General features: G+C 40.3%; 1 protein-coding gene across 7 annotated transcripts in view; it reads left to right on the top strand.

The window, feature by feature from the left end:
• Nucleotides 1-2,996: 2,996 nt before the first annotated feature.
• The window catches only part of Btrc (beta-transducin repeat containing E3 ubiquitin protein ligase), a 188,432-nt gene continuing 177,707 nt past the window's right edge, over nt 2,997-13,721 (top strand). For 4 of the 7 annotated variants that reach the window (XM_076834110.1, XM_076834113.1, XM_076834114.1 and 1 more), the window contains exon 1: nt 2,997-3,122. In XM_076834110.1, the coding sequence (XP_076690225.1) occupies nt 3,075-3,122 (48 nt within the window). In that variant the 5' untranslated portion in view covers nt 2,997-3,074. The remainder of the gene's footprint in view (nt 3,123-13,721) is intronic. The other 3 variants (XM_076834112.1, XM_076834117.1, XM_076834111.1) reach the window with 2 other exon arrangements.

Genomic DNA, 13,721 nt, shown 5'->3' on the forward strand with positions numbered 1-13,721 from the left:
CAAGGTCATAAACACCCTGTTCAGTATATGTACTCAAAGTCATAAACAGCTGCATGCTCACTTATGGAATTTGTTGGCATCAAAGCTTCTTTGTTTGGCCTGCGTGTAATAAAGGCCTATGAAAAGACGGAGTTGGGGCAGAGGGCTGTAGTTCTTCTGAATAAAGTGCTGCAGTCTGGCTGGGCACAAATCTCCAAGCACTTGTATGTTCAAACAGGAAACTTTATTCCCGAACTCCACCAGCACTCCACATACACTCCGGGAACTCTCTCTCCCTCCACTGGGCTCCGCCTGCACTCCCCCCCACCCCCCAGAACTCCACGGGAACTCCAGTGCCCGAGGCAGCAAGAACTGCCCTATTGCCAGACAGTAAAGGTCTATCTACAATTGAATACACAGCTTAACATAACCATCATCATCTCAATGGCTAGCTGGCCTCACCTTTCAACCATTCCCTCTGGCAAATTGCTAGGCGTCATTCCGACTTGGTGGCTCTCAACAATAAAACATATCTACCATTCGACTGCATCTCAACTTTTCTTCCACCTGCCAGGATCCTGAATCTGTTTCCCAGAGTTTGAGCCCCTGCAGGACACTAGAGCCTTGCACATTGCTAGGCAAGCTCTCTACCACTATACCCTTAGCCCCAAGGTGCACACATTTTAGAGTTACCAGAAACCTTTTCCAGATGACAAAAGGGAGGACTAAAAAAGGTTTTGTTAATTGCCCAAAGTCAACCTATTAACTGGTGAAAGAATGAGCTAGAACAAAGTTTTTCTTTCTCTCTTTTTTTTTTAATCTTCCTCCAGGGCTGAGGATCCTTCCCAGTGCGCTCCACCATTGATTGAGCTGTACCTCCCAACCCAGAACCATGTCTCTTAAATCCTAGTCCACTGAACTTTCCTAAAGCATGTTGTATGAGGGGGCTTAGAAAATCAAGACAATTTTCAATTCAGTTTTCTTGATTTGCTTGACCATAGTGGCTGATTTTTAACTAAGAGGATTCAGTCATTTTGTGATCACCCCTTGCCAGCTCAGTTTCAAACCATATGTATATAGCTGACTGGACTTCTAAACAAAAACTCTTGTATTTGTTTTACTAGTATTCACTTCTATATGATTGGACAGAGAGGACTGTCACTGATAGCCATTTTTTTTTTTTCTTTTTCTTTCTTTTTTTTTGGTAACAGGGATTGAGGCACTTAACCACTGAGCCACATGCACCTGCGCTCCACCCCCCCACCCTGCTTTTTTTGTATTTTGTTTAGAGACATGGTATCACTGAATTGCTTAGGGCTTCACTAAGTTGCTGAGACTGGCTTTGAACTTGTGAATCCTTCTGTGATGGCCAGTCATATCAGGCAATATTTTCATACTTCTTTATGGATAATCAAGATAAACAAGTGAGTTTCAGCAGTAAACTCTCTGTCTCAGCCTCCTGAGCAGCTGGGATTAAAGGCATGTATCACCATGCCTGGCAGTGCCATTTTTTTTCAGAGTAAGCATCTGTCAGTGTTTTCTACCTTGGGGTTGGCCTTCCTGTCCTTGGCCATGCTCCTGCTCATGATCTTAATAGAACATGGTGCCCACCTGAATAAAGTTCTTCAATTGGGGTCCTAGTGGTGCAGACCACAGTAAGATCCCATGCCTCTTTGCCCAAGATGCTATTTCTCTTCAAGCTGCATCTGGCTCCTATAATTCCTTTGATAATCATATCACATTACTGCCTTAGCTCTATGAAAATTTCCAGGAAGTTTTCTAACCAACAAGTTCTAAGTCTTCTACAGTTTGCACTTGTGTAGACCTTTTTTTAAAAAAATTCAAGAGCAAAGTTTTTATTAACTGAAAGTCTACAATGTGCTAGGTATTATGTTGAGTTCTGTGAACATAGGGATGACTAGGAAAGTGTCAACATACCAGAAATGTAAGCACCACAAGGAAAGGTCTGTCTTGTCTACAAATGAATTCCCATTTCTTGAGATAATGTCTGTACATAGTGTGTACTCACTCTTTATTGAAAGAACAAATGTGTAAAATAGTTTACAGCTGAGGTTTTGCCTATAAAAGGCATTTTACTAATTCAGTTATTTTATAAATTCAGATATTTTGTACCAGCTCATCATAAAGTTTCCTTTAGCCAAATCCTAAGGTTTTTGTTTTTATCCTAAGATATATCAAATTTCCAAAATAAACTGTATGGTCTCTTTTTATGGCCAAACAAAATACTTATATGCTTTATTTGCTGGGTGGTTATTGTATTTCACCACTGAAGGACTTCTCACTTCAGTCAGTGCAGGACTTATATCTCAGGGTTAGGAATAGCAGGCTTTACTTTCTAAGCGCTAAACACCGAGAATTTCCTGAGCTGAGTTTTATCTGCTCCTGACTTACTATGGGGGAGGAAAGGTGTGAGAAAGGTATGACAGGATAGCATAGGAAGATCTTGAAATTCTGCAGTAATCTGTGAGTTGCTGCCACGTGCCCATTGGATCTGAAACTATAGGTCTCAATCCTCCCGCAGGTGCCAGGTATTTGAAATGTGGGAGCGTATATGTTTCTAAAACCACCGTTAGGGCGGCCTGAGGAACTCCGAGTCTTCCGTTTCTCCTAGTATCTGGGTTACAGGTGAGGCATTGGTCGCCATCTTGATATCAAATGCCCCAAAAGCCGCCACTAGCGTCTCCCGGTAACCACGGAGATACGCATGCCCCGCCCTCCCCTCATCTATAAACTACAATTCCCACCAGCGGATTTCCTCGCCCAAACTGCGAGTCGACTAGGTTTGGCTTGCCGGCTACCGCAACCCTGCCGCAGTGATCCGCGGGAGTTGCGGTTCGTGGCGTGGCCTCGCCTTTCTCCGAGGGACGCTCCAGAACTACAAGTCCCGTGAGCCAGCGGGTCACGCGTGTGGGGAGCCGCTGGTCCTTCTCGTCACCCCTGCTTGAGCCCGTGAGGTAGGAGAGGGCGGGGGGGGGGGGAAGGAAGAGGAGGCGGGATCCCTGCGTTGCGTTGGCTGCGGCCTGGCACCAAAGGGGCGGCCCCGGTGGAGAGCAGACCCAGTGGCCCTGGCGATTATGGACCCGGCCGAGGCGGTGCTGCAGGAGAAAGCGCTCAAGTTTATGGTGAGGAGACGGTGCAGGCAGGGGAACGACGGAGGCGGTGGCATTGGAGACGTTTCTGAGCTTGGGCCTGGGCCACTAGTCCACAGCGGGAGCGGGCAGAGGGACCCTTGGCCAAGGCTGGCGGCGGGGCGGCTGGAGGGACGGGATCAGAGCTCCAGGGAGGAGGCTGGGGGTGACGGAGGGGACCCATAGGTGGGGGAAGCTGCTCCGCCATCTTGTGGAAGAGAGGCCAAGTGACAGCAGGAGTTTATTGGAGGAGGGGGCTCCAGGCGGCGCGCGGGGCCCTGGAGGTAAAGGGGCGTGGGGACAGTTATCGAAGAGCTGAGGAAGCCTGGTGGAGAGGCGCCGTGGGGCCACTGCCAGGGCTTTCCCCGTGTCAGGGTTACGGGTAAGGCCGAGGAAAGGAGGTGCATTCGGGAGTGGGGAATGGAAGCATGGGAGAGTGGGAAGACAGATATTGGGGTGGGAGGTGGGGGGGACCGGCAGGGCTGGATGCCTATGGGTTTAAAGAAGGAGGAAGGAAAGTCAGGGTCAGAGGGAGGCTTGTAATTTTGTAGAACAAGGTTAGATAGCCTTTGCCTAGAGGATGGAATTCCAGCTCGTCCAAACTAATGTTGACAAACTCCGGAAAGGAAGGGGCCTTACTTAGGGAAGATAAGGACTGGGGACCTAGGGCTATGATGACAGTACTTGGGGGAGGTATGGTGTGTTGATTGTGAGCCAGAATTACAAAGATCAGGAAAAGGGACACATACACTAGTTTGAAAGGGAGAGGCTAAATTATTGTAGTAAGTTGGAGGTGATGAAAAGAGGCTAACTGGTCAGGGAAACATGGGTACAGGGGATTGGACAAAACTAATATCTAATAGGGTAAAACCAAACCAAAACAAAAAACTTGTGCGGTAGTAAAATTTTGGAGACCCGGTGCAGTATATCACTTTCCGGAAAATGCAAGGAATTGGAGGTTAGAGTTGCAAAGACCCAACAGAAGTAATGAGATTTATGGAGAAATTCAGGAGATGCAAATGGGGGATGTAGGTAGTGGGAAGTGTGAGATATCAGTTGGTGGTTATCCATCAGTTTTATATTCAAACAGTGTGAGCATAGATTACATTTTGTGGGTGTTTAAACCCCTTCCAACCTCTTTAACTTTGTATCATGCTTTTCTTTTGCTGTGCTTATATATGGCAAACTTGTATATGTAGTCTGATATTTGATGCTTTTAATCTGATGCTTTTTGTATATCCCAGGTTTAAAGTCAGACTCTGTGTTATAACTAAATAATGGTGGAATGCACACTTTTAGCTTACCAGGTGGCTTTAGGGACACTTATATTTGCAATCAAGTCCTGCTTTTTCAGAAGTAATTGTGACCTGCCACTTTAAATCTTATTCCTTAAATTAATTAAATAATACAAAATCGTGTCTTCACCTAAAGTACCATAATAAACTAAACATGGATACCAACCCAATTGAATTTAGGCTTTAAAATTACCCATTTACAAAGATATTTTTGTAGGAATTGGTAAAATGTAAACTTTATGTTTATTTCTGTACCTTTGAAAACACTTAATGAAAGTTTAAATGTATTATTGAGCCTGAAGATATTTTTTGAATTTCTGCCAAATGTTGAAATTTAAAATAATAAGAGACCTTGAAATTATTTTGGATTTTAGAAATAAGTGAAAGTTGCCTGATAGCTATTGCAAACTTCTAGATTTAAGTTAGAAAAGTAGTAGCTTCTTATTTTGTTTTCCTGTGATTGAATCTTAATCCTAATCCTGACACTTACGTCAAAGTTACAGAATAATGTGACTTACAGATCATAAAGAAACATTATGAGATCATCCCCATCATTCCACATTAGACCTCAGTCTAGGAACATTCTCAGCTACTTGATCTCTGCTTTGTACCATTGAGTTATGCTTTGATAATGGCCTCCTGACTGAGTTAAAGCGGACCTGGAGATGGTGGTGTAGTTTGCAACTTTTGGCACACCATACATTATTAAATATTGAGTCAATTTCCATAGGGAGAAGCCAACTTTTTCTACAATTTTAGTTATTTTCATTTTTGATCTTGCCCGCTGTAGTGGCTTTTGCTTGGAAAAAAAAAAGTCAACTGGAAGAGGGTCACCAAGAATGACACTTTAGTAAGAAAAACAGAGAATGGAGAGTTAGAGATTTGGTATTCTCTTTCAGCTCAGTAACAGACTTATTATGAATCTGAGTAAGTTACAACTTTCCTTTGGTGCCATTTTCCCTGATATAACATGCTTATTTTTTCACAGTTGATTTTGAGATAGGACGATATTTATATTTGAGCTTTCCTCTAAGTAGCCAGTGTAAAGTATACATAGAGAGTTATCATTTTAATCAAATTGATTTTTTTTCATAGTATTGGCTTTGTTCTAGCTTTGTTTATCCTTTCCTTCAATTGTGAGTTAGCTAATAACAAATTTGGTACAGATGCCTTGATTTCCATACTTTTTAGCCAGGCGCCTTGGCACCCCACCTAGAATCCCAGCAGCTCAGGAAGCTGAAGCCTCAGCGGGAGGATTGCAAGTTCAAAGCCAGCCTCAGCAATTTAGTGAAGCTCTAAGCAACTAAGCGAGACCCTGTCTCTAAATAAAATATTAAAAAGGGCTGGGGATGTGGCTCAGTGGTTGAGCGCCCCTGTGTTCAATCTCTGGTACCTAAATAAATAAATAAATAAATATAGTTTAGAATGCTCACATGAAATGGATACTCTCATGAAAATGTGTATCACCACATTAATGTGGTGCTTTGATTAGGACTTTTACTATAAAATCTTATTAATGAGATTGCTAATTTGGAGTTGACCATACATTATTATGTATGACCGTAATTTATACATGTCCTAAAACTAGCCAATGAGTACTTGTGAAGAGTGGTATAAGCAGATTGTTTATATCAGTTGGGTGATTGGACCCAAGAGGCACTTTACCGATGAGCTACCCCACCAGCCCTTTTTATTTTTTATTTTGGAACAGGGTCAGGCTACATGGCTGAGGGTCTTGCTAAATTCCTGAGACTAGCATCAAACTTGTCATTCTCCTTCCTCTGCCTCCTGAGTTGCTGGCATTATAGGTAGACAGCTATTACTACTTCTTCTTGTTTAGATCAACTTCTAAGAAAAAAAATAAATGATTTGAAAGGAGTAGTTTAGGGCTGGACTTGTAGCTCAGTGGTAGAACGCTTGCCTGGCATGTGTGAGGCATTGGGTTCAATGCTCAGCACTGCATAAAAAATAAATAAATAAAATAAAGGTCCATTGACAACTAAAAAACTGTTTTGTTTTTTTTTTAAAGAGTAGTTTACATGAAATAACTTATGTGCTAACCTCTCTCATCCTGCTTTATCAGGCCCTCAAGAACCTTTCCTAAAAGTAATTTCCCTGGTCAGCCATTCTTAAACCTCAGAAAGGATAATCAGGAACTGGAAGAGGACCTGGGTAGGAAAATGAAAATGATCCACGAAATAAAAACCCAGTTTTATATATATGGGTTCCATTCCCCATTTATTTTTAAAAAGCTGAGGAAGAAATTGATGTTTGTTTATTTATTTATTAGTACTGGGGATTGAACCCAAATGATTAGGAGTGATTAACTACAGAGTCACATCCCAAACCTTTTATTTTGAGACCCGGTCTTGCTGAGTTGCTTAGGGCCTCACTAATTACTGAGGATGGTCTCAAACTTGCCATCCTCCTCCATATTTTCTCGACTCACTGGGATTATAGGCATATGCATGGCTTTTCGTTTATTTTATTTTTTTATTATTTTTTTTTTAAAGAGAGAGTGGGACAGAGAGAGAGAGAGAGAATTTTTCAATATTTATTTTCTAGTTTTTGGTGGACACAACATCTTTGTTTGTATGTGGTGCTGAGGATCGAACCCGGGCTGCACGCATGCCAGGCAAGCACGCTACCGCTTGAGCCACATCCCCAGCCCCTTTTCGTTTATTTTTTAACGGATAAATATATTCTTGTCCAGTCAGTCCCAGAATCAAACAGAGAAACACTTGAAATGGAGATGAAATAATTTTAGGACATACAAAAATAATTTGTGATGCTGGGAATTGAACCAAGGGCCTAGGGCATGCTAGGTAAGCACTTTACCACTGAGCTAATTTCCCAATTCTCATAAAAGTTTTTTATGGAGTTGACAAGTAAAATGATATAAAAGATAAATATATTGCTGTGTAACAAACCACCCCCAAATTTAGTAGCTTAAAAAAATCAAAATTTAATTTTTGTAGGTAGTGGAGTGTGGATAGGTTCAGTAGCTCTACCACTGAGTAACATCCCTAGCCTTTTTTATTTTTTATTTTGAGATGGTCCTGATAAATTGCCTAGACTGGCCTCAAATTCATGATTCTTCTGCTTCAGCTCACGAGTTGCTGGAATTATAGACATGTGCCACCATGCCTGGCAAATTTGATGGTTTTTATACTTCACATGGTGTTTGCTGGTGCCTTCATGTTTGGAACTTACAAAATGGCCACATTCACATGACTGATCACTGTCTGAGAGTTCAGCTAGGGCTAAAGGCCTTCTTTCCTTTTGCTCCTTGGGTTTTCTTAAATCATGGTGGCTGTGTTCTAAGAAGGAGCATTGCAGGATATAGAATGTAGCATCTGTGAGTCATCTTAAATCCTGGGATTTGAAAATCCAAGGAATGTCACTATTTGTCAGATCCAGTTGAGGCTAATCCAAAGTGAGAGGAATTGGGGGAAATAATCTCTATTAATGTGAAGAGTGGCTTGCATAAACATGGAGGAGGGGATTGCTGGGAGCAATCTTTTACCATAGATGTTATTCTAGTTGGATGCTCAGACTGAAAAACCAAATGAGATCAGCCAAGTTTGTGGATAATAACACCAGGAATGGTTGAGGAGGCATCTCTTTTTTTAACTTCTATGGAATTGATGTGATCTTCTGCATCACTTGCCTTAATGATGTCATTGTAGACGTAGTAACTTTTATTATTTATTTGAGAAACACAGGTATTTAAAAACAAATAGCCAGGCACAGTGGCACATGCTTGTGATCCAGGGGCTGGCTCTGGAGGCTGAGACAGGAGAATTTTGAGTTCAAAGCCAGCCTCAGCAACAGTGAGGCACTAAGCAAGTGTCTCTAAATAAAATACAAAATAGGGCTGAGGATGTGGCTCAGTGGTCGAGTGTCCCTGAGTTCAATCCCTGTACCAAAAAAATAATAATAATAAGAAAAACACATAAGGCTGGAGATGTAGCTCAGTGGTAAGAGCACCCCTGAGTTCAATCCTGGGTACCGTCCCCCCCAAAAAAAACATTTAAAATAAATTCTTAAGATTTTTCACAAAGGACTTTTCTTTAAATAAATGGGATCGATTACCAGATGGATGGACATTTGAAACTAATTCTTTGTGTAAATTGTGAGAGTTTCTGTGCATCCTCTTCCTATTCCCAATTTAGTTTCCAAATTGCTTCTTTCTGGATATTCTAATGTAGGTGTTGGGGTGTGAAATTATAGATTAGTGATAATTCTTTGTGCTGTTTTTCTTGATCTGTGTTTGTAATAGATGATCATAATAATTTATTTTTGCCTTTTTTTTTTTTTTTTGAGTGGATCTTACTATATTGTTCAGACTGGCAGTGAGTTCCTAGGCTCTAGTTATCCTCCTGTCTCAGCCTCCAAAGTAGTTGCTGTGTAAATATTTCTATGTTACAAATCACCCCAAACCTTAGCTTAAAAACCCTAATTTGATGTTTTTATTTTTTATTTTGCAGTACCAGGGATTGAATCCAGGGATGCTCTTACCTCTGAGCTACATCTCCAGCCTTATTTATTTGTTTTTCCCCTTCTATGATTATTTTTTCTTTTCCTTTTTTTTTTTAAAAATATTTTTTTAGTTGTAGATGGACACAGTACTTTTATTTATTTTTATGTGGTGCTAAGGATTGAACCAAGTGTGCTAGTAGGTAAGCACTTTACCACTGAACTATAGCCCCAGCCCTTCTTTTCATTTTAATTAATTAATTAATTTTTTGCACTTGGGATTGAACCCATAGGCACTTTACTACTAAGCTGTATCTGAGTCCTTTTTTAAAAAAGTTTTTGAGGGCAGGATCTGAGATTGTCCCCTAATTTGGCAGTTCTTCTGCCTCTTTAGCCTCCTGAGTTGCTGGGATTATAGGTATGTACCACGATACCTGGCTATTTTAAAATATTTTAGTTTCCAAAAAAATTAATTTTTTTTGTGATATTGGGGCTTGAACTCAGGTGGGCTCCATTACTGCACCACATCCCCAACCATATGATGATGATGATGATGATGATGATGATGATGATGGGAATCATCAAACCCAGGGCCTTGCATGTGCTAGGCAAGTGTTGTACCACTGAGCCACATCCCAGCCCTTTATTTTTTATTTTGAAAAGAGATCACCATACTGTCATATATAACTAATTAGAACATATTAGAAAATAAATAAATAAAAATAAAAGAAGTCTCACTAAGTTACCCATGCTGGCCTCAAACTTGTGTTCCTGCTGCCTATGGAGTAGCTGGGATTATAAGGTAAGGTGTGTGCCACCTCACCTGGCTAGGGTAAAATATTTTGAAATCTCATTTACTTTCTAACAGTTTTTTTTTTTGGCACTATATAGAGGATTGAAAGCATTCGACCACTGACCTATATCCTCAGGCCCTAGCAATATTTTAATATAGCACAGAAGTATTTTCTACATGTGGATAGTGAAAATTCATTGAGAATGAAATAGAAAATGTTTACCAAAATTTGACAACTTAGCCAATAAACTTAAGTCGGCAAAAAGAAATATAAGGCCCTGGGTTCAATCCCTAGCACCAAAAGAAAGCCTTCTCTTTCCTTAATAAATCAATTTGAGCATCCTAAAATTGGCATTGAAGGGGTAAAAAATCTCTATTCAATTGTATTCACCCAGTTGTGGGGGGGGAGAATCTCTGCATAGTTAGCATAGCCTGAGGCGTATTCCCTTTCATTTCCCAAAGTCCACTTGGGAACATTTTACAAAAGTCTCAGATAACAAAAGTAAAATAGATACTGAGATTAATATTTGTTCTAAGAATAAGATTATTCTCTGAGATGCTCGGTTAATTTCATATGTAACCAGGGTAGGGTTTGGGGAAGCAAGGGAGCAAGAGTCCCAAGGTTTGGAGAGAATTCCTGCCTGTGTAGTCTTTTGAGTTGGAATTTTTCTTCTGAAGTTTCCTTCTTCCTGTAATTAGGCTCTTCTTTCGGAGTACACTCACCTTTCCTACTCACAGGCTTGTGACCTGACCTGATGTTGTGCCAATAACAGAATAACACAGAAGTCGGTGAGGTTTTTTGTTTTTATAGCAATGGCTACTATTTATTTATTCATTTGTTTTTTCTTTTTGGGTGCTGGGAATTGAACCCAAATCCTCATGCTTGTTCAGTGTTAAGCTGTGCCATCAGCCTGTATTTATTAAGTGTTTATGCTGTTCCAAATTTATGTTCTAAGTTCTTTTACTAATATTATGTCATCTAATTCTCCCAATAATCCTGTGAGATAGATTCTTTAATGGTACTGGGGATTGAACTAGAGGTGTTCTACCACAACTGCATTCCCAGTCCTTTTTATTATTTATTGAGACAGGGTATCTCTAAGTTGCTGAGACTGGCCTCAGACTTTGGTCCTCTGCTTCAGACTCCCAAATAGATGGGAGTACAGGTGGGTGCCACCTCATCTGGCTCCTTTCAGTGACACTTGTAACAATTTGAACTGAAACAAAATTTGTATCAAGGTCATATGTAATGCTCTAACAACTTCCTTGGTAGCAGGTTTAGAGATTTTCCAATTCTTTATTTGCACCTAAATTTAAGGTTGCGAGATGTGATGCTGGTATTTTTAGATGTCTGGAGAACTTTCAGGCTTTGCTGAAAAGTCGTGGAGACAAGACATTCAGGAATTTGATAACTGTTTTGTATTTGGATGCATAAGTCTTTGCATTTGAGAAGTATTATTCTAAACTGTTAATATGCTTGTTTGTGAATTGTTGGATTATGGGTAGTATTTTGAAATATTTAATGGCCTTTTTTTTTTTTTTTTTTTTTTTAAATGGCACTAGGGATTGAACCCAGGGGTGCTTAAGCAATGAGCCACAGCCCTTTTTTATTTTTGAGACATAGTATTGCTAAGTTGCTTAGGGCCTAAGTTGCTGAGGCTAGCTTTGAAATTTCCTTTTTTTAAAAAATATTTATTTATTTATTTATTAGTTCTCGGCGGACACAACATCTTTGTATGTGGTGTTTAGGGTCGAACCCGGGCCGCACACATGCCAGGCAAGTGCTCTACTGCTTGAGCCCCATCCCCAGCCCCTGGCTTTGAAATTTCGATCCTCATAGCTCAGCCTCCAAAGTCACTGAGATTATAGTTGTCCACCACCACACCCAGCTAGGGCCTTTTTAACAATAATGAAAGCACTTGAAAGAGAATACAAAAAGAAAAAGAAAATGGAGGGAGTCCTCATGGACAAGGGATGTGTGCTTTATTTAGCACCAGAGGGGCACATCTCCAGGAGGAGAATGGTGGGGGCTGCCATAAGGGTCTGGGTATTATAGGGCATTAGCAGAGCCATGACAAGAGCTAATTAATTAGTTGCAGATGCACGTGGTATCTTTATTTTATTTATTTATTTTTATGTGGTGCTGAGGATTGATTGAACCTGGCGTGTCACATGTGCTAGGCAAGTGCTCTACCACTGAGCCCCAGCCCCAGCCCAAGTTAGTTATTTTTGGTGGGCCCTTTGGGCCACAGGGCCAGGTCATGGGAGGAGTTTTGGTAGCAGGGTGTTAATTTAGGGCAGGGCAGGAGGGCAGGTAGGGAAACAGTAAGGGAAGTTTCCTGCCTGGGGCCTATTGAGATGATTAAAAGATTTTATTTTAATTATTATTTTTAAATCTTATTTATTTTTGTTATCATTCTTTTAATTATCTAATATTTTCCAGAATCTTTTATGGTAAGTATTGTATCATATTTAATCAAACAAGCTCAAATTTGGTATGTTGCATATATCTGTTTATAAAACAAATATCCAAAATTGAATATAGGGGCACTTAATCATGGACTACAATGTAACAAGTATTAAACAGACACACTACTCTGAGCTCTAGTTTTCCTTTTTGGTACTGAGGATTGAAACCAGGGTCACTTTATCACTGAGCTAACATCCCAATCCCTTTTATTTTTAATTTTTGGACAGGGGGTTTCAAAGTTGCTGAGAGCCTCAATAATTTGCTAAGACTGCCCTGGAACTTGCCATCTTCCTGCCTCAGCCCCCTAACCACTGGGATTGTGTGTACCACCATCTACTGCTCAGTCCTGTTTTTGATGGACACTTGGGTTATTTCCAGATTTTGGCTACTTTAATTGTGCTGTTATAAATAAAGTTATACCTGTTTTTTTTTTTTTTTTTTTTAACATATTTTTGCTGGATATATTTTTAGGAGTGGAATTACTAGATCATAGGACAAAAATATTTAGCTTAGTAGATACTGTGGAACCATTTTCCATTTTCTCTAGTAGTGTTTAGGAGTTCCTGCTGGAACATTCACTGAAGAATGTCTTTTTTTTTCTTTTTCTTTTTATAGTGCTGGGGATTGAACCCAGGGCTTTGTGAATTTGCAGTACTGTCTTTCTCACTGTAGCCATTCTAGTGGATGAAGGGTATTATTCTATATAAAATGTGCATTTCTTTAATGACTAATGTAAACAAGCACTATTTTAGGTTTATTGACTATTAGCCTCTTTGGTAAAGTGTCTATTCAAGTTTTTTTTTTTTTTTTTTTAAAGAGAGAGAGAGAATTTTAATATTTTTTAGTTTTTGGCGGACACAACATCTTTGTTTGTATGTGGTGTTGAGGATCCAACCTGGGCCACACGCATGCCAGGCGAGCATGCTACGTGCTACCGCTTGAGCCACATCCCCAGCCCTCAAGGTTTTTTTTTTTTTTTTAATTGTTATTGGATTGTTGCCTCTTTTCTTCCTTTGTTTTTGTATTTTTTGTGTTTTTGATGCTGAGGATTTACCCAGAGGCCCTTTACCACTGAGCTATATCCTCCAGCCTTTTTCATTTTTCATTTTAAGACGGTTCTCACTAAATTGCTTAGGGCCTGTAGCTGAGACTGGCTTCGAACTTGCTATCCTTCTCTTTCAGCCTTCTGGGTTGCTGAGATTATAGGTGTGGCCCAGGACTGGTGTTGTTTGGCCTTTTCTTATTGATTTCTTCTGTATGTTTCTGTAAAATACACATCCCGTGTATGATATATGGTGTATTTTTAGGAACCCATTATTTTGTTTGTTTTCTCCCTCCCTCCCTTCCTTTCTTTCTTTTTTTTTTGTTGTTGTTGTTGTACTGGTGAGCCACTCATCCTGCCTCCTCCCCCCTTTTTAATTTTGAGAGGTTCTTGATAAGTTGCTGAGGCTGGCCTAGAATTTGCAATCCTCCTGCCTGAGCCTCAGTAGCTGGGATTAAAAGCATGGGACACCACATCCAGTTTCCTTCAGACTTCATTTAAGGGATCAAGAAAA

Source organism: Callospermophilus lateralis, chromosome 15 (assembly GCF_048772815.1).
Source record: "Callospermophilus lateralis isolate mCalLat2 chromosome 15, mCalLat2.hap1, whole genome shotgun sequence".
In the NCBI taxonomy this organism is placed as follows: Eukaryota; Metazoa; Chordata; class Mammalia; order Rodentia; family Sciuridae; genus Callospermophilus; species Callospermophilus lateralis.